This window comes from Hemitrygon akajei, unplaced genomic scaffold (assembly GCF_048418815.1).
Source record: "Hemitrygon akajei unplaced genomic scaffold, sHemAka1.3 Scf000049, whole genome shotgun sequence".
NCBI classification, from domain to species: domain Eukaryota; kingdom Metazoa; phylum Chordata; class Chondrichthyes; order Myliobatiformes; family Dasyatidae; genus Hemitrygon; species Hemitrygon akajei.
In genome coordinates, this window is record NW_027331935.1 from 4,973,709 (window position 1) to 4,995,030 (window position 21,322).

Genomic DNA, 21,322 nt, shown 5'->3' on the forward strand with positions numbered 1-21,322 from the left:
AATGGGATTTACAGAGACATGGGAGAGGAGATGATCAGATTTAAATAGAAAATAACATTGGTGTGGAAAATGCCGAATAGAAATGTCCAGGATTTTGGACGTAATTGGGAAAGAACAGGCTATATACATCGCAAAGAGGAATTCGTATTCTAAAAGTAAGATGATACAACCCGTGGCTAGCAAGAGCAGTCAGCGCCAACGTAAAAGAAAAACAGAGAGAGGATAATTGCGAAACTTCCAAATACCAACATCAGTCAAGTAGCAATACATCGGTAAGGTAAAGAAAGTAATTTGGCTAATAATATTAAAGAGGATCCCAAAATTTATTTGGATGCATAAAGTATAAAAGAGATGCGAGAGTGGATATTGGACCGCTGGAAAATAATTCTGGCGTTCTATTAATGGGGGATAAGGAAATGTTGGACTATCTGAATAAATACTGATCGTCAGAGCTCATTGTGGAAGACACTAGCAGTAAGATGGAAGATCCTGTTGTCGAGGGTCATGTAAGGTTACCAGTATGAGAGAAGGTCCTTGATAAACTGAAAGGCGTGAAGGTAAAATTCTCTGGAGTCAGATGGTGTACAGCCCAATGTTCTGAAAGAAGTGGCTCATGTGATTGGGGAGCATTAGTAATGATATTTAAAAAAATTCTATATTCTGGAGTGGTTCCAGAAAATCAAGCAAAAACTGGCTGTCAAAAATGTTGGAATTCTTTGAAGAAATAACAAATAGCATCGACAAAGGAGAATCGGTTGTATTCGGATTTCAGAAGGCCTTTGACAAGATGCCACACATTAGGGTAAAGAACAAGCTACGATCCCGTCCTATTACAGCGAATATTTTGGCATGGACAAAGCAGTGGCTGACTGGCAGGAAACACAGAGTGCGAATAAAGGAAGCCTCTTCTGATTTGCAGCCGGTGATTAAACGTTAATTTGCAGAGCTAGATCGTGTTGAGAAAGGCGAATGCGGTATTATCATTATTCATTTCAAGGGTACAAGAATATTGAAGAAAGGATCTCATGTTATAATGGACATGTGAGGCCTCATTTGGAGGATTCCGAGCTACACTGGGGCACTTTATTTTGTAATAAATGTTCTGAAACTGGAGAGGGTTCAAAGAAGGCTCACGAAAATGCTTACTAGATTAAACGGCCTTTGATATGAACGTTTAATGACTCTGGGCCTGTATTCACTAGAATTCGGAAGAGCAATGGGTGGCCACATTGAAAACTTATGAATGGTGAAAGATCTCAATAGAGTAGATCTGAATAGGGTGATTCCTGTGGTGGGAGAGTCTAAGACCAAAGGACTCAGTCTCAGTAGAGGGGGCGGCCTTTTAGAACAGAGATGGTGAGGAGACCGCAGTACACAGGGTTCGGAGATTGTTTCTATAGGCTCTATTGTGAAGATTATCGCGGATAGAAGTTGAATGCAAAATATCCGGGTCTGGTAAAGCAGAGGAAAGATGAAGTCAGATAATCGACGTTCAGAACCCCAAAAGCAAACTTGCATTAGTTCATAGAAGTGAATGTCGTTATAGTGATCTTTGTTACTCTCTGTCCATCTGCAGCTGATCGTTGCGTAATAAACAGTGGAAAAGTATAATCAAACTAAGACATGGTATCACACCAGCCCACAGCTCATTGTATTTCTTATGAAGCGCAGACAGAAGGGCCGGTAGAAGCAGAATCACTGTTTCCAGACACAGAGTTAGTAAAGGCGAGGAAACGGTTCAATTTGTTCAAACAAACCGAATGACCAGGACATTAATCCACTGGCGGGTCTGTAGACAACTTCTTACGTTGTTCTTGAATGGTCCATTTCTGTCCTTAGCATCGTGACATGGAGCATGGGAGGGTAGGGGGCATTGTATCAACGGGTGGAGCCGCCCTTTTGTTAATGATTAACAAGTGGAAACAATATTTACTCCGTTGTGTACATTTACCCACAAAGCTATAAAGGCTGCACAGGGATCAGTATCCGGAGACTACGTAACTTCCGATCACATGGACAAGATATTCTTCTGGTGCTGGAAATGCAAATCAAAACACACATAACTCAACATGTCAGGCAGGATCTAGAGATCTAAATAAATAGTCTACATCCTGACAAAAGGTATTAGGCCGAATCGTCGCCTGCTTATTCCTCTCCATATATTATGTCTGACCTTGTCAATTCTTCTAGTGTTTTGTAACTCTGACGAAGTTATTTCGCAGTGCGTAGTTCGGTACACCAAGAAACGTTCTCTATTATATCTTAATTAATGTCTGACTCTGCTGTTGATTTTGTTTGTTACAGAGATCATGAATCTGAATACACCTGGCTGTGAAATTGTTGAAGGAGCGTCAGAGAAAGGAGTTCTAGTGCCGTCAACATTAGGAGAGCACGCGGGTAAATAGGCATCCTGTTATTACCACAAATGTGGAAAATATTGCATTTGTTATTCCTATTGTATCTGCCATGCAACTTCCAAGACAAGTTCAATTCCCCGTGAAAATCGTTAATAGATATTCCAAATAGCAAAGTCCCAGGCAAAAATTCCTTTGGTACCCATTAAGGGCTCCCTGCCATTTGTAACACTACACATTAATTTCTACTCCCTGCCATGTTGGCCAACCATTTTTGTGGCTGTGTCAGCACTCCGACTCCTGGTAGTTTAAGTCTGCCTGCAGACTTCAACCGTGTGATCTTACTGGATTCCAAGTCTTCTACATTCTCTGATCACGCCTTATCCATTCTACTCGTTGCGTCGTTGTGAACATTACAGCGGATTCGGTCAGCATGATTTCCCTTCTGCAACTTATTGTTAAATTTGTTCTGAACTTTGAATTTTCTCCTGATGCTGCTTCTACCATTGTCAATAATTATTCACACCACTGAGGTCAGCCTAACCTTTTACTTTTAAAGACTTGGGGAATGTTAAGTATCTCAAGCCATGCGCACTGTAAATGTCTATCTGTGCTGCTAACGTTTCGGGGATCACTATTTTTAGTGCCGATGGCCGATTAAGGCAAATTTCAGAAGTGGGAAAATACGGGTGGAGTTGCTGAGACTGGAAAGATACAAAAGTGGAACACCACACAACAAAGTATGCCAGGCCTCACAAACCGCTCAGACAACTTGCAATTTTATATATCAATTTCTTGACACAATACTTTGATTTACAAAACACAATATACCAACGCTCTCTTTACTACCCAATCTCCACGTGACGTCACGAATTAAATTCATTTCTGTTGGATCTATATTCCTCAGTGCACTCTTCAGTACCCCGTCTTTCGTTGTGTAAGTTCTTCCCTGATTTCTCATTCCAAATTGTATCATCTGTATGTGTCTATTTGATATTGTGTTTGCTGATCTGTCTTTAGTTTGCAGAGAGAAATTTACTACCCAGTAGTGGTTCGGTAATATAATTAGTTTCTATTATTTTGCTTCGAAGTTTCGGACTCAGTGATTACCGAGCTCCTGGCAAGCTGGAATGATTTCCAGCTGCTGCAGTTGACGGATTTCTACCGGGACAGGCTGGAGCAGGCGATTGAAGGAGGGGTGCACGGAGTGAGCCTGGCGTTAACGGCCGAGAATCAGTTCAGCGGAGAGGAACACCGGGTGAGTGGGAGGGAGAATTAGTTTGGTTTTATGTGCATCACAGTACTGGTGGATGTTAGAATTCTGACTCATCGGATATTAAAACAGATATATACTATAACGAACTTGCGAAAATAAGGCAATGATAGAAATGGGTAAACATATCCCGCCGATTGTTGGGTTCTCAAAGTTTCAGAGCAAGCGGAGCAGGTAAGAGTTATGTGGACTTACAACAAAGGAGTTGAAATGGAAAAATGACGGCAAGTTTTGGTTTCGGACGATCGTGGAGCATGACAGCAGTGAGAAACAGACAATTCCCGGTGGATGCCACAGGAGCTCGAGTGTGTTCTGTTCTGAGTGGAGATGATTGTGTTACAATCTGTCACCGCAAACAGTGTGAATCGGGGAAAACGACCATGTTGTAATTTTTAATCACTGAATAAACCTCCACTGGAAAAGACGAAGGAAAGGCATCAGGTATCAGCCGGTAATCCGCTGACATGTTGGACACTGGCAGATTGAGCAGATGAATCACATCATCCATTCTGCAACTTCTCTGGACAGCTCACTCTGTTATAAAAAACACTTCCAGATTTATTTCTTCATCTGTGATCATTATTTTCTCATTTCTGTTCTACATAGTCAAATTTGGTGAGGAATTATTTATGGATTGGGAGCGACGTCAATGAAGCGGTCACAGACCAGCCAGGATCTCATTGACTGGTGGACCAAATTCACGGTGAATGTCCCTCCGTGTGCTCTGCACTCAGAATGTACAGTCCATGTCCGGACAGAATCAGCACCCATCCGGGTGACTGTTCAGTGTGATCCCGTTACAGAGCACATCAGTTACTTCTCATTCTCTGTGTGAATCTGTCAGTCCCCAATATGTTCACTGTTACTCTTCACAGAAAATCTCTGATCTCGCTGATAAGGGAGAGCGGGCGGAAAGTTCTAAACTCCTCCTGAGCTTGGTGATGGAGAAAGGCTCCCGCGCCCGGAGGGTGATGTGGGGAACCTTTGTGAAAATGCGGATTGATGTCTCAAAGTTTGACAAAATACTGGAAGAAATACAAGAACACGGTGAGAAAATATCAGTGTAATTTAAATCAAGATTGAACACAGCACACTTTACAATTGTACATAAATCATTCCATCAATTTGTTTGAATTCAAACAGGTTGTTCTCACTCCCATCGATCAAATCCCGCTCAAGGTTTATTTGGAGCTCTCTGTGAGCTGCAAGGTAAGTGAACGTGCATCGAACATTGAAAAGTATAAAATAGGAATAAACCATTAGGCATATAATATTTTTCCGAACCAGCTAAGAAGTAAATCAAACATACCCAAACCCTAATCGCTCCTTCCTACACCACGTCCATTGCCTCCATCTTCCTTACATCCTTACATATCTAAACGTCACTTCATTCTACGCCTTCTGTCCTTTAATGTATTCCAGCTGGTAACAGACAGTTCAAACACAACAATCCGATTATCTATGTCCACTCTATCTATGCCTTTCATAATTTTGTAAACCTGCTTCAGAGCTCCCCGCAGCCTCCGATGATCCAGAAAAAAACAACAAAATTTTATCCAGCCTCTCATGATAGCAGATACCCTCTAAACCAGGCAGCATCCTGGTGAGCCTCTTCTGCTCCCTATCTAAAGCCTTAGCATCCCTCCTGTAGTTTGGCGATAGGAACGGTAAGTAATGGCCCAGATGTGGCCGAGTTCATAAAGTTGAAACTTAACTTCTGTTTTCCCCAAGGGCTGTAATTTGTGTAGGGCTATTAAGATGTTGAGCCACAAGGATCTGACCAGGTAAGTGTGACAGAAAACACAGTGAGACACATGGAAGCATGTTTGCTCGAGGGAGAGTTTTCACAGGACATTATGCAGAAAGAGGCAGAGAGCTGGCGAGTTTGAGGAAAGCGGTCACACTGCTCCAGGGGCCTGAAACTGCAGATCCCCACCGGAGTCTGAGCGGAGAAGAGGGCAATCTGGAGAAAGAAAGAAAAAACGGACTGTAGCGGTGTGCTACACACAGCGCTGAAATAACGACACGCAGTCGGAGAGTTGCTTTTGCAAAAGAGATTTATTCAAACTTTGAAGCCTCGCTTTAAAGCCTTCCTCTTCCTGCCCTCCCCGGGCGGGAATGCTGTAGGGACGCATATTCACAGTCCCGTCCCGCGCGCGGGCTTTTCCCCTTGCTGGTGAAGAAGGCCTGGCGTCCTTTTTGGAACCGGCCTCAATGCCGACGCGCTCCACTTTGTGAGCCGGTTAGAGAGCGCTGTGAAGTGGGTCGCCACAGGATATTTCTTCACAACAGTAAGTCAAATCCTTCTCCAGCCAGCCACTACTCTCTCCTGAACAGTTTTAATCATAAACCATTTTTTTTTAATTCCCTCTTTTCCTGCAGATTATCTTTTCTTGTAGTTGGGCGTCATTGAAGTTCTAGTCACAGAATTGTAATAATAGCTTCATTTTAATTAGAAATGCAGGTAGCATCCCAACTGGTCTGTTCAACCACAGAGCAGCAGATGAACCGCACTCTGTTCACATCTGCTCTCCCTCAGTACAAACACAGCGAGAGTTATCCAGTTTATTTTCCAACTCAGTAAATCTAGGGATTCCATCAGGGGACCGTATTTGTGAGGGTGAGATTCGGGACACAATCCTCAGCTCAGTCCACCGAAGCTCAAATTCATGTGTGCCAGTGCTGTGTGATGGGCAGTGTGGAAGGGTGAGACATGGGAATTAGGAGAGGAAAATCAAAAGTCGTGAGATCGCGACAGGGAATGTGCAAAGGAATAAAAATTTCTATAAATAATATTACAATCAATTAAATTGTGGCCGTCTGGATGAGAAGCTCGCTGCATCGGTAAGCACATCATGTCTGTGAAAATGGAGCCCAGGGCAGTGCATGGGTTCAGGAGATTGTCAGGCTTCATTATCGCAGACTCAGCTGGATCACTCAAGTCCACATTTCACAGAAGGGAGGTCGAGGAAAAGGCAGTTAACGCAAAAACATTCATCTTGCATCAGCCCATATTATCTCTGAGTATTCGAAGCTCTTGAGCAGAAACATAAGGAATCTCAGCAAAAACAAAAGCCGGTTCAGCCCCTTTCATGTTCAAGAACAATTTCCAAAGATGTTAATTTACATATGGGACCAGAAAAAAGTGACTCAGGAGCTTTACGAACTGCTCATGGCTCTGTCACCTCTGTCAGTGCTTTTCTAGTCCTCATTTAGACATTAATCCACTCATTTTCCGTGCACGGTGGATTTAGTAGATCTCTTCAAACCAGCAAACTTATTATTCACTGTTCTTTATGGGGTTTTTGCCGAGGGAAGAGTAACAACCGTGAAATTCCCACACCCATTTCTGAATACGAAACTGATTCTCCTCCTGACTATTGAAGTACATCACTGTCACATTTTCTAAAGTAACGATTTCAACAATCACTCTTTCACTATTTCACCCTAATAACTGAATGGAGAGCACACACATCACCAGTAAGGTCCTGATGCACCATGAGACCGCACACACACCTGACAGGTTCCTGACACACTGTTGGACCCCACACACCCCTGACAGGTTCCGTACATACACGGTGAGACCCCACACACCCCTAGAAGGGTCCTGAATCACTGTGAGACCACAGACACACCTGGAATGCTCCTGACACACTATCAGATGCCACACACTCCTGGCAGAACCCTGGTATATTGGATTGTCAAAAAGTGTATTCATTTCCGTTGATGCTGCCTGACCCGCAGAGCTACTCCAGCATTTGAATTTCCAGCGTCTGCAGACTTGCTCGTATTTACCTTTTGGAAAGTCTGTCTTCAGCTGTTGGGTAGCTGCAAGCAACTGTTCCCACACTTCATTCAAACCCCGTCTTAGACGGACAACTGCCTTCCCCTAATTCAGAGCCTCAATACTCGGGACATCGTCATCCCTTTCCATAACTGAGACCCATAGTCTTTATGTCCAGCATGCCCTACCACTGACACACCAAAAGCTTGCCAGCTACATTATCTCCTGCCCAGTCCGGACGAAGGAAGATACAGGTTAGGCTAATAAACCTCAGTGTAAGGCGGCAGGGCCGGGAAAATGAACACGATGGGATGGTTGGGTCTGAAGTGGTTGGTTCAATGGGGAGAGAGTTGTGGGTCAGGTAGTTGGACCTTTAGAGTTGATGAGCACATGGAAGTGTGATGTTATGCCTTTATGAAGCTTTGTTCGAGAAGGAGACAGAACTGCCATCTCGATATTCCAGAGTTATGATATCTCAGATTTGAGAGAGGCGGTAATACAGTTCGAGAGGTTTATTTACTGACCTTGGAAATGATATGTAGGCAAATTCTGGAAAGATGCGAAAGCATCAAGTTGTAGTGGGTAATTTAAAATTTCCCTCTGTGGCTGATGGGCTAACATATTCCGTCACATGTCTCCACACTGGAAGAATATTTTACGAATCTCCGATGGTGCTATGTGCTCTGGGAATATTGTGTGTAATGTCCGAACTAGAGGAGAGGCCGCACTGCAGGTGGTATTGGGATGTAAGCCTCAGGATACTCGGGTTTCAGAGGGACAGATTTTTGGAGCAGTGAACACAACTCCTGTTCTCAGATGGTTATGAATAACGAGAGGTCTACAAATATGCGGTATAGGTTGTGGGAAAGATAAACTGGGGGTGGGCAGATTAAATGGCAAAGGGTTAGATCGAGAGCAGCTGTTGTCGGGCAAACCACCTATCAGCAGTTTCAGATATGGCCCAAATGCGGAGTGAAATACATTGAAGCAGCTCAATAGTTCACTGATTTTAATGCGAACAGTGTTAGAACCATAGAACAGAACAGCACAGAAACAGGCCTTTTGTCCCTTCTTGGATGTGCCAAACCATTTTTTTTGCCTAGTCCCCCGACCTGCACTTGGGCCATATCCCTCCAAACCCCTCTCATCCATATACCTGTCCAAGTTTTCCTAAATGTCAAAAGTGAGCCCGCATTCACCACTTCATCTGGCAGCTCATTCCACACTCCCACCACTCTCTGCGTAAAGAAGCCACTCCCCCAATGTTTCCGTTAAACTTTTCCCCCTTCACCCTTAACCCATGACCTCTGTTTTTTCCCCCCTGGCCTCAGTGGAAAAAGCCTGCCAACATTCACTCTATCTAAAACAATCAACAAAGTCCCGGCAACATCCTTGTAAACCTTGTTGGCACTCTTTCAACCTTATTAATATCCTTCCTGTAATTTGGTGACCAAAACTGCACACAATACTCCAAATGCGGTCTTACTGTTACAGGGAGAATAAATCAATGAACGCCAGGCGAAAAGGGGCTGTTAAACATTCAAATGGAAAACGAAGCTACATTGTCCTTGAAAAGAATAACTAAGAATGAAACAAATATCGCTAGTCTTCAGAGTCAGTTAACTCGACAGTCCAGTTTCTCAGACAAGCCGGAACTCACAGACCGAATTGTTGTTGTGTCCATGTCTCGACAAATACTACGACGGAATGAATGGAGTTAAATACTATCACAATGAAATAATTATAAGCTGACACGTGCATATTCACTAACGTAATTGCAGAATCTGATGCGCTACCGAAACCGTGGTTGAGATACAACCATCAGGAATGTGGGATCAACTGAATATCAGCTGATCAGATTTTGGGGCATAGATTAAAATGTATTAAAATCAACGATGGCAGCACCTGTGGATTTTGACGAGAGATGTTGTAAATTTAGTCCAAGGGAAACATAAGATTTATGATGCTGAAATGAGACACTGAGTTGTGCAGAGTGAAGAGGGTGAAAGACTCCATCAGGATATAGATCAGTTGCAGATGCGGATGGGGAAATAATAGATGGAGTTCAACCCAGAGAAGAGTGAGTTGTTGCAATTCAGGAGATCAAATGTGTGGGAGAAGTATCGAGCAAAGGTCACGACCTTTACATCTTTCATGTCTAAAGCGATCTTGATGTCCATGTCCATAGCTCATTGAATATGAATCTTATGTCGCATCTGTATAAAACTTGTGTCTGGCTGCACATGGAGTATTTTTGCAATTTTGTCCCCCATTACAGGAAAGGTGTGAAGGTCTCACTGGGTGCTGAAGAGCAATACAGCTCATATTCTAGAGCAGAGAGCATTAACTTTAAGGAGTCCATAAAGTACTGGTTAGGCACAGGAGTACATTCAGCCAGAGACTCATTCCACCGAGATTTAACACCGAGCGTCAGAGGAAGTCATTCCTGCCTGTGGCCATCAAACTTTTCAACTCCTCCCTCGGAGTGTCAGACACCCTGAGCCAATAGTCTGGTCCTGAACTTATTTCCACTTGGCATGATTAACTTATTATTATTTAATTATTTATGGTTTTATATTGCTATATTTCTTCACTATTCCTGGTTGGTGCGGCTGTAACGAAACCCAATTTCCCACGGGATCAATAAAGTATGTCTGTCTGTCTGTCTGTCTGTCTGTCTGAGTGTGTAGACGAACTTGAATTCTTTTATTTTAAGTGTGAAGTGTTGAATGGAGACCATATATTGAGCTGTAAAATTGAGAGGTGAAGATAGTCAGGGTGTTTTCGGTATATATATCAGGTAATAGTGTTTATTGATTTGGCCGAAAGATGTCCAGTGTTTTTTTCCATAGAGTGGTGGGTGCCTGCAATATGCTGCCAGGGGTGGTGCTACAGACAGATGTTAATATTTTAGCCAGGCACGTTAACAGTCAGGGAATGAATAATTACCACCGGATGCAGGTGGAGTGACTTTATTCTGACATAATACTGATAACAGCGTTGTGTGTCGAAGCGCCCATTCCTACGCTGTTCTACATTCCAGGTAGGTCCTGTGACAGCTGAAATCCTGAATCATCTGCTACCGAAATTCCTCGGTCTCTGCTCTCTTGTTTACCACCCGGCCTGTAAACAGCACGGTTTACAAACTTTTATTTAAAGTAGCAGACTTGGAGACCGCTTCGCTGAACATCTACGCTCTGTCCGCCAGAGAAAGCAGGATCTCCCAGTGGCCACACATTTTGATTCCACGTCCCATTCCCATTCTGATATGTCTATATCTTAGATACAACACCTTATATACCGGCTGGGTAGCTTCCAACCTGATGGCATGAACATTGACGTCTCTAACTTCCGTTAATGCCCCTTTTCCCCTTCCTATCTCATCCCTGATATATTTCGATTTCCCCCCTCAACCTTTTTTTCTCTTTCTCTCTCTGCCCATCACTCTGCCTGTTCTCCATCTCCCTCTGGTGCTCCCCTACCCCTTTCTTTCTCCCTAGGCCTCCCGTCCCATGATCCTTTCCCTTCTCCAGCTCTGTATCCCTTTTGCCAATCTTTCCGGCTCTCAGCTTCACCAACCCGTCCGGCCATCGCCTAACATTTTGCATTTTCCCCTCCCCCTCTTACTTTCAAATCTCTTACTATCTTTCCATTCAGTTAGTCCGACGAAGGGTCTCGGCCCGAAACTTCGACAGTGCTTCTCCTTATAGCTGCTGCCTGACCCGCTGTGTTCCACCAAAGTTTTGCTTGCGTTGACCGGTAGAATTTCCCCTTTCTTCCCTTTCCACAGACGTTGCCTGACCTGTACTCACATCTACACTATCGTCCTTCTACAGCTTCCAACATGCTGCATAACTGTGACGGACTGGAAGGCTCTACAACAGATAGTCAAACTGCCCAACGTATCACGGGCATCCCCAGATTACCTTCCATCAAGGACGTATATACAGAAAGCCTCCGGCAAAGGGTCATCAGCATCAGGAAGGATCCGTTATATCCTGTCTATGAGCTGTGTGCCCCTCTCCCATGAGGGAGGAAGTTACGTAGCATCCATCGCAGGACCACCTAACTCAAAATGAGTTACTTTCCTCAAGCAGTAAGAGTGATCAACACCTCCAATGACTAAACCACGCCTCCACAACTCACAACCCCCACCTAACCACCAGCACGGTTTTATTTTTTTCTGTCAGAACCACCTGAGGTCAGAGAGACTCCTGTATCGTATGAATTTATATTTATTGTGTTTTCTACTGCTTACTTTATCTGAGATTTTTGTTGTGCTACACCAGCTCCGGAATAACAATCATTTCCTTTTCCTTTACACTTGTTTATCTTCAATATTGAACTTGTTGAGTATTTGCAACGCAGACTCTTTAAGAGACACAGGACTGCGGATCTGCCGTCTCAAACAATTTTCTGAAGGAACTCAGTGAGCTGAACAGCATCTGTGCTGACCGGGAAGAGGTGTCTTATCTCCATTTTATGTGAAAATGCTGACTGTCTCAATCTCCTGAACAAGACATTGACATTTTCACCCCCCAAAAAAAATCCCACCCACAGTGCACGTGCTGTTCAACAAATATACATTGCATTTAGAATCAGTGACGGTGGGACGGGGAGCTGTGATTCCCAGACCTGTTCCTTTGACAGAATACCCACTACCCCTTTCTCCACTTCCATACACCACATCAACACTGGGCTTTCAAAGTTCTTCCACAGGAAAAATTTTAGCTGTGGTAGTAGTGGTAGTTTGTTCAGTACGGCACAGTCGGGGGTCAGTAAACTACCAGGGGAGTATTGACCTTCAAAGCACAATAAGATGGCAATATGGTGATCTGGTGTTTATCTAGACCAAGTCTATCTGTCCAGTCTGGAGTCTATTAATCGAATTTACTTCATTGAACGAGCATCCGTTGACGAATTCAATTAATGCAATAGCTTTGAGCTAATTCCTGAGTACTTAAGTATTGAATTCTGAGTTGAGGCATCTAACAGTTTGTCCACTGTCTGTTCCCATGGAAGATGTTCAACAGAAACACAAGGAGACTCTGCGGGCACAAACTGAAACACTGAGAGTGAACACGATCCTGATGAGGGAGAAGGAGAAGGTTTTCCAGCTGTTTGATCGATACGCTGAGCTCACGGTCATTTCTACTGTTCGAGATCGGACACTGGTGGAACATGAGCTGCTGGCCAGAGGCAGAGACCGCGAGGAGTTGAGAGAGGAACAGTTTCACGGTGAGCTGGAAAACATCCGGACTGAACAATTGTTCCGGAGCAGCTTTTCCCAGAGTAAATACAAATCTGGGAGGTCCGCAGCTGTGGCCGGAGTTGCAGGGATCGGGAAGACAACAATGGTACAAAAGATTGTTTACGACTGGGCCACGGGGAAAATATACCAACAGTTCCAGTTCGTCTTCAGTTTCAAATTCCGGGATTTAAACTTCATTAATTGCAGAATAAACCTGAGAGAAATGATTCTGGATCAGTATAATTACTTTGGGAATTTCCTGAGAGAGGTCTGGAAGAACCCAGAGGGATTGCTGTTTATATTCGATGGTTTGGATGAATTCAAACACAGAATCGATTTTGCCGACAGTTGGAGAGATACAGAACGCAAGCACGAGTGCCTAGATCCCGAGTGGTGGTGTGAAGTGTCCGACATTGTGTACAGTTTAATCCAGGGCAAGCTGCTCCCAGGGTGTTCAGTGCTGGTGACCACCCGCCCCACTACGTTACATTTACTGGAAAAGGCAGAGATAAGTGTCCGGGCTGAAATCCTGGGATTTGTTGGTGAGGAACGGAAGGAATATTTCATCAGGCATTTTGAAGATCAGACGGTGGCGGAAGATGTTTTCAAATACATGAAGGAGAATGAGATCCTGTACTCCATGAGCTACAACCCCTCCTACTGCTGTATCCTCGCTCTGGCACTGGGCCCCTTCTTCACACAAAGAGACGGGGACCCACAGCGAATTCCCAGGACCATCACGCAACTGTACTCCTACTATATTTGCAATATCCTGAAAAGCCACGGCAGAGAGATCGAGAACCCCCGTGATGTGTTGCTCAGGGTTGGTCAGATGGCCTTCAGAGGAGTGTCCGAGAAGAAGATTGTGTTTACAGATGGAGATTTGATCAACGACGATCTGAAGCCTTCCCAGTTCCTGTCCGGGTTCCTGATGGAGCTTTTGGAGAGAGAGGATTCTGCCCGGTGCGTGGTGTACACATTCCCACACCTCACCATCCAAGAGTTTGTAGCAGCTGTCGCACAATTCTTGAATCCACATCCCGGAGATATCCTGAAATTCCTCACTGAAGCCCACAACACGACAGATGGGCAGTTTGAGGTATTTCTCCGTTTTGTTGCTGGTCTCTCTTCCCCAATGACAGCTCGGGGCCTGGAGGAGTTTCTGGGTCCATTTCCTCATGAAACAACCTGCCGGGTGATTGACTGGGTGAAGGAGGAGGTTAAACGCCAGAGTGAAAACAGGAGGTACGCTGGTAAAAGGAGCCTCTTGAACACATTGTACTACCTGTTTGAGTCTCAGAATCGTGGACTGGCTCAGGTCGCACTGAAATCTGTGGAAACATTTTCATTCTGTGGAATGACACTAACCCCGACTGACTGCGCGGTCCTGTCTTATGTCATCGGACTCTGTGATGCAATAAAACACCTCGACCTGGTGAAATGCAACATTCAGTGTAAAGAAATCCAGCGGTTGGGACCCGGGCTGCACAAGTGCCAGGAGTTGAGGTAACTTGATTTATCTCTCACTCTGAACTGTGAAACTGTTCCATTGTGTTTTGGGTAAAACTGTAGTAAATCAGATTGTGAAGAATTGTGAAAAATGCTCAGGGGATCGGTCAGTAATTCCCCAAGGACGGGACGTTTCTGTGGTTCCTTGTGAAGGGATGTTGAAGTCTTTGGATCAGTGAACAATGGCCATTTCTTTAATGGTAGTACATCACAGCAATGGCCGTGACTGCAGCAGGTGGGTCAGAGGTTCACACCCTCTACCCGTCAGCAGACTGTCTCGGTGGAAAGGAAAGAAATACCATTGTGAGATTGCCCTCCCCTGCCCTTCCCCGTGTGTGACTATCACCATCAGTTCGCCCCTGTGGCTGTGCTCACTATCATATACCCAGACGGCAAACAGGCATCTCCTCTCCCGGTTGGGTGCCACATTTCAGACCAACCCGTCCCTGCAATATTTCTGAAATCCCTTGTCTTGTTGGATTCGCTGTTCCCATTGGTATACTCCCATCGGATATCTATTCCCCAACCCTCTTCCTCCTCTGGGATCTCTCCTCCTTCCTCCTCTGGAATCTCTCTTCCTCAATCACCCTCCTACAGGATTTGTCTTCCTATGCCTTAGGTGTGTTCACATCCACCATCTCCCACTGACACTTTCCCTCAACAGATCTTCCTCACTGTGGGACTTCCTCCCACACTTCGGCCCTGCCCCTTCTGATCCTCTCACGTCAGGAACACTTTTCTGACCGTTGGGAAATGAGACAGAATGTGTTGTGTTTACAGGGTCACACCGACAGACTAAATTGCCGACATTCGGTGAATACCCTGGAGCTATGCAGTGAGCGACATTGACAGTGATGGGAACTCCGATCAGTGATTTACTGAAGGGTGTAATGTTTCCTGAAATATCGTGAGAAAGATTTCCTCAGACCTACGGTTTGAATCACTTTGTTCGTCAATTTGTCTGTTTGTGTTTAGTCTCGGTGGGAATGACCTTGGAGATTCAGGAGTGAAACCGGTGTCTGCGGCTCTGAGGAACCCAACGTGTAAAATACAGAAACTGGGGTAAGTACCAGACTGTGGGAGATTGTGTTTACAGTCACTGGGTGTCTGACACTGAACATTAATGTGATCAGTAATTGTGATACTGTTAAACACTGGGGGTTTGTACCGTCTCCTGTCCCTCTGTGTCCTTCACCCTCACTCTCTCTCGTCTCCAGGCTGTTCAATGTCGGTCTCACAGATTCTGGTGCCGAGGATCTCGCCTCCGCTCTCAGTTCAAAACCATCAGTGACGGAGCTGGACCTGAGTTATAATAAACTTGGAGATTCAGGAGTGAAACAGCTGTCTGCGGCTCTGACGATCTCGGGATGTAAAATACGGAAACTGAAGTAAGTACCAGACTGTGGGAGATTGTGTTAGCAGTCACTGGGTGTCTGACACTGAACATTAATGTGATCAGTAATTGTGTTACTGATAAACACTGGGGATTTGTACCGTCTCCTGTCTCTCTGTGTCCTTCAGCCCCACTCTCTCTCATCTCCAGGCTGATCGAGGTCGGTCTCACGGCTTCCGGTGCTGAAGATCTCGCCACCGCTCTCATTACAAACCCATTACTTACGGAGCTGAGTCTGAGCGATAATAAACTGGAAGATTCAGGAGTGAAACTGGTGTCTGCGGCTCTGAGTATCTCGGGATGTAAAATACAGAAACTCTGGTAAGTGCCAAACTGTGGTAATTGTGCTACTGCTAAACACTGGGGGTTTGTACCGTCTCCTGTCTCTCTGTGTCCTTCACCCTCTCTCTCTCTCATATCCAGGCTGCACAATGTTGAGCTCACTGATTCTGGTGCTGAGGATCTCGTCTCCATTCTCAGTACAAACCCATCACTGACGAAGCTGGACCTGAGCATTAATAAACTGGGAGATTCAGGAGTGAAACTGGTGTCTGACGCTCTGAGGAAAACAGAGTGTAAAATACAGAAACTCGAGTAAGTACCAGACGGTAAGAGATTGTGTTTACAGGCAGTCGGTAATTGTGTTACTGATGAACACTGGGGATTTGCACCGTCTCCTGTCTCTCTGTGACCTTCACCCTCTCTCTCTCTCTCATCTCCAGGCTGGCGATGGTCGATCTCACAGATTCTGGTGCCGAGGATCTCGTCTCCGCTCTCAGTACAAACCCATCACTGATGGAGCTGGACCTGAGTCGTAATAAACTGGGAGATTCAGGAGTGAAAGTGCTGTCTGCGGCTCTGAGGAACACGGAGTGTAAAATACAGAAACTGTGGTAAGTACCAGACTGTGGAAGATTATGTTTGCAGTCACTGTGTGTCTGACACTCAACATTAATTTGATTAGTAATTGTGTTACTGATAAACCGTCTCCTGTCTCTCTGTGTTCTTCACTCTCACTCGCTCTCATCTCCAGGTTGGCGATGGTCGGTCTCACAGATTCTGGTGCCGAGGATCTCGCCTCCGCTCTCAGTACAAAGCCATCACTGACGAAGCTGGACCTGAGTTATAATAAACTTGGAGATTCAGGAGTGAAACAGCTGTCTGCGGCTCTGAGGAACCCGGAGTGTAAAATACGGAAATTGAAGTAAGTACTAGACAGTGGGAGATTGTGTTAACAGTCACCGGGTGTAAGACACTGAACACTAATGTGATCAGTAATTTTGATACCGATATACACTGGGGATTTGTACCGTCTCCTGTCTCTCTGTGTCTTTCACCCTCACTCTCTCTCATCTCCAGGCTAGCGATGGTCGATCTCACAGATTCTGGTGCCGAGGATCTCGTCTCCGTTCTCAGTACAAACACATCACTGACGGAGCTGGACCTGAGTCGTAATAAACTGGGAGATTCAGGAGTGAAAAAGCTGTCTGCGGCTCTGAGGAACACGGAGTGTAAAATACAGAAACTGTGGTAAGTACCAGACTGTGAAAGATTGTGTTTGCAGTCACTGTGTGACACTGAACATTAATTTGATTAGTAATTGTGTTTCTGATAAACCGTCTCCTGTCTCTCTGTGTCCTTCACTCTCACTCTCTCTCATCTCCAGGTTGGCGATGGTTGATCTCACAGATTCTGGTGCCAGAAATCTCGCTTCCGCTCTCAATACAAATCCATCACTGACGGAGCTCGAACTGAGATCAAACTTACTGACAGACCGATCTGTCTCCGTTCTCTGCCGCCTCGTACTGACCCTCCCGAGTCTGGAACGGATTGGGTGAGTGTTTGTGTTCATGTTCAATGTGATAAATTATCAGCGGATCCGCAGGTTTTCCACTGACATTTGTCTGAGTGCTGTTGAAACATTAACCCCAGACCCCTGTTACTGACACTGTTGCGTAATCTGTTTATTTCATCTTTATTCTTCCATCTGTTTCAGGCTGTGGGGAAATTGGTTCGGTGGGACCGGGAAGAAGGAATTGAGATCTCTGCAGGAATCCAGATCCGGACTGAGAGTGGATCTATGAACATCTGAATGTGTGAACATCCTCGCCCGCAGGATGGGGACATTTTGATCAATTCCCCCCCCCCCCATTTAACTCTCGCCCTCCCCTTTAACTCAATCCTCCGCTTTAACTCCGGCCCTCCCATTTAAATCCCTCCTTCCATTTAACTCCCGCACTCCCATTTAATGGCTGCACGCCAGGTTTAATGACCAAGGGTTTTACTGGAACCTGCTCCAGTCTTGGGCCCCGCGACATCGGAAGCGACCGCATATCCGCAGTGACGTACTTCGGCCTCCTGTCCAGCGGCGCTGATTCCGCCGGATGTTCGCGTTCGAGACTCTCCACGATGGACCCGGGGAATTAAGCGAGCACGGCGGGTTTCAGTCTGCGCACCAATGATGACATGAAGAAATCCCTCGACTATTTTGAAGAGGTGTACACCCCGAAGTCTGATATCGTTCAGATTAAAGGGACTTGCACGGACCACGAAAAGAGAATTGAGACTTTGGAGCTGAGGCCGAGCGTTATCAGATAAGATGCAAGCTGAGAATCCACGGCATTCCTGAGCAAACGGATAAAATATTGAAAATAAAGTAACTCATATATGCCAAGCAGGAGTTCCGGAGACCAAGGAAGAGATTCTACTACACGTGGATGGTGTACATCGTCTCGGTAGGAGAAGAGGGGATAAGAATCCTCGGGTGACCATTATTCGATTTTCAAACAGAACCATGAGGATCTGGAATGGAAATATGCCAGAAATATGAATACTTGTTCTCGCAGAGCCTGCGGATTGCTGAGGACCTGACTGCAGCTGAGCAGGTGGCCCGACAGGAGCTGTGGCCGCTGCTGGAGGCGGCTCGAAAAGATGTAAGTGTGCTTTCGTTGCTGGGACCCGAGCTTTCATTGACGGAAAAGAGATGCGAGCAGAACATGTTGGCCTGGCGGCTGGTCTACTACCTCTACCAATATTTGAGTCTGGTCTTTGTTTATATAGGACTGGGATAGTTTTTTAACTTTTATTATTAGAGATGAAGAATTCTTTTCGTGTATATAGATAGTCTCTCATAAGACTGTCTTTTTCACTTTTTTCTCTTAATACCAGGGAACTTGAACACACTGTTATACGTAAGGCTTTAGTCTTTTTTTCTTAAAGCAGCATAAAAGTGTGGACTTCCTTTTAATCCAAGAGTCACACTCTCTGACTGAAGACATTAAACTATGGAAATCCCAGCGGGGGAACGATGTTTGGTTTTCACATGGTTCTGAACATTATGCAGGTGTTCTTATTCTGATGTTTAATTTGAAAGGGGATGTTTTGTACTCTGAGGCGGAAACGAATGGACTTTTTTTTGTTTCAGATTGTTCAATATTGTGGTAAAATGCTTATTATTGCTAATATTTATGGTCATAATATTAGAAATGATAATGATGGATTACTTGAGATTTTGGAAAAACGTTTTGATTATTGGCTCTCTAAATTTCCTGATGCATTTATTGTTCTGGGAGGAGACCTTAATATGGTATTAGATGAAAATATTGATCGATGCCACCAAGGCAGTTCTCTACTTATGATAACTTTAGTAGCTTTATTCAGAAGTTTAATATCATAGATATTTGGAGGGAACGCTTTCCTGGATTTAGAAATTATACTTAGACTAATAAATCTATTACATGAATGTCTCGACTAGATTAATGGTTACTATCCGATACCTTAAGGAATAATAATGTCATTTTTATTTTCCCCCTCACCTTTAACAGATCTTAAAGCTATCCACAATTTCTCTACAAATTGGCAACTTTTGAAATTTGAATCAGCCAAATTCTATAGAAATAGAGTAGTGATATAGCAAAGAAAAGAAAATTGGAAGTACAGTTATTGATCTCAAAGATTGCAAATTTATGTGAATTCTTTCCAGATAACCTTTCCGGGAGAGATATAGAGGAGCTGGGTTTGTTAAAGGATCAGTTTAACAATTTTAATCTTATAAAGACAGAAAGTGCGTATGTGAGATCTAGAAAACAATGGCTGGAAGAGCGTGAACAAAGTACAGCTTATTTCTTTCGTTCCTAAAAAAAACAGCGTGCCCAATACAATTCCATTCATCAGCATAATATTGATAGTGCGATTTCAGAGGACTCTAAACAAATATCAAAACATTGCTCTGCTTTTTATAGTAAGTAGTAAAGATCAAAATATTGTGAAGCATCTCCACTACATTTCATAAACGATATTAATATTCTTAGGAACCTGTCCAATGTACAGACCTGTGTGTGGCTCTTATTAACTTGGGAGAAGTTAAGGCTGTCATTTCAAATTAAAAAAAAAACAATGAGTTGCCAGGTATGAATAGTCTGACTGCAGAATTTTATAAGATTATTTCTCACACCTTTTATTTTTACTAAAATTGTTTTTAGAATGTATTGATAAATAATTCATTCCTACTTCTTTAACACAGGGCCTTATTACTTTAATTCCTAAACAAAGAAAAGATAAATTATTTATCGATAATTGACGTCATATTTACCTTGTCAATAGTGATTATAAAATTGTGGCCCCAAACTTTGCTAACAGAATGAAAGTATTTTTCCCATTTATTATTGATGAAACACAGTCAGGTTTCATATCTCTAATAAAGTCAGATTAGTTTTAGGTCTTATTGATAATTCTCATCTTGTTGAAAATGATAGTTTTCTACTGTTTTTAGATTTCTACAAAGTTTTTGACAGTATTGAACATCAGTTTATCTTCTCTGCTTTTGGTAAATTTTGATTTAGTCCAAGATTTTGTAAGGCTGTTAAGGCTTTGTACACAAACGTAATAGTTCTAAAAAGTTGAAGTTGGGGACTTCACCGAGGTTTGATGTAAATGGGGGGGGGGGGGGTGAAGCAAGGTTGTCCTAACTCACCCTATCTATTTCTTTTATGTGCTCAGCTACTTACCTATTCATCAAGTCTAGTCCTCTAAAATACATTTCATTGGGTAAATCCCAATTTTCTGATTAGTCAGTTTGCAGATGATAGTACTTTTTTTAAATGATGTTTTTTTTTTGAAATCTCGTTAGCTTTAAATTGTATTTCTGTCTTTTTCAAATCCTCAGGCCTCTATTTAATTATTCACAAATGTGAATTCTTTCCTCTTAAAGGTTGTACTCAGTTTATATTTGTTAATATTCCAGTAAAAGACAAAGTCACGTATTTGAGGATAACTACTACTAAAATGAGTACTTAAGGTGTTTGGATAATTTTCAACCTCTTATAGACAAAACCAAAAAATGATTAAACCAGTGGCTTCAAAGGGACTTATATTTGAAAGGCCGGTTTTTGCTTTGTAAAGCAGAAATCCTTTCCAGGCTTTATATATATATATAACTCCCCCCTTATACGTCGATTAAAAAATCTGTAAATTGATAGACGCCATATGGCTTAATTTTTTTTATTGAAAAAAACAAAGTTCATTATATTAAAAAAAAATCTGTTGCCATGAATAGTTATGACAAATGTAGGGGGGGGGGTCCTACATTTTCTTGATTTTGATAGTTTTAATAATACTTCTAAAATTAATTGGGTTAAACAATTTTTACGTAATCCTACTTCTATATGGAATTGTATTCCTTCTTTTGTCTTTTCCCAGGTTGGTGGTTGTTGTTTATTTTTCTTTTATGTAATTACAAAATAGACAAAGTTCTTCTCCG

At 43.5% G+C, this 21,322-nt stretch overlaps 1 protein-coding gene across 1 annotated transcript in view; it reads left to right on the plus strand.

Annotated features, from left to right (window-relative positions):
- Positions 1–17,677, plus strand: part of LOC140721011 (uncharacterized) — a 47,326-nt gene extending 29,649 nt beyond the window's left edge. Inside the window, exons 6-19 of the mRNA XM_073035875.1 lie at positions 2,305–2,397; positions 3,446–3,612; positions 4,503–4,674; positions 4,771–4,836; positions 14,376–14,406; positions 15,147–15,233; positions 15,389–15,559; positions 15,715–15,885; positions 15,988–16,158; positions 16,287–16,457; positions 16,598–16,768; positions 16,924–17,094; positions 17,231–17,398; positions 17,561–17,677. Of these exons, the coding sequence (XP_072891976.1) occupies positions 2,305–2,397; positions 3,446–3,612; positions 4,503–4,674; positions 4,771–4,836; positions 14,376–14,406; positions 15,147–15,233; positions 15,389–15,559; positions 15,715–15,885; positions 15,988–16,158; positions 16,287–16,457; positions 16,598–16,768; positions 16,924–17,094; positions 17,231–17,398; positions 17,561–17,648 (1,898 nt within the window). The 3' untranslated portion in view covers positions 17,649–17,677. The remainder of the gene's footprint in view (positions 1–2,304; positions 2,398–3,445; positions 3,613–4,502; positions 4,675–4,770; positions 4,837–14,375; positions 14,407–15,146; positions 15,234–15,388; positions 15,560–15,714; positions 15,886–15,987; positions 16,159–16,286; positions 16,458–16,597; positions 16,769–16,923; positions 17,095–17,230; positions 17,399–17,560) is intronic.
- Positions 17,678–21,322: the final 3,645 nt, after the last annotated feature.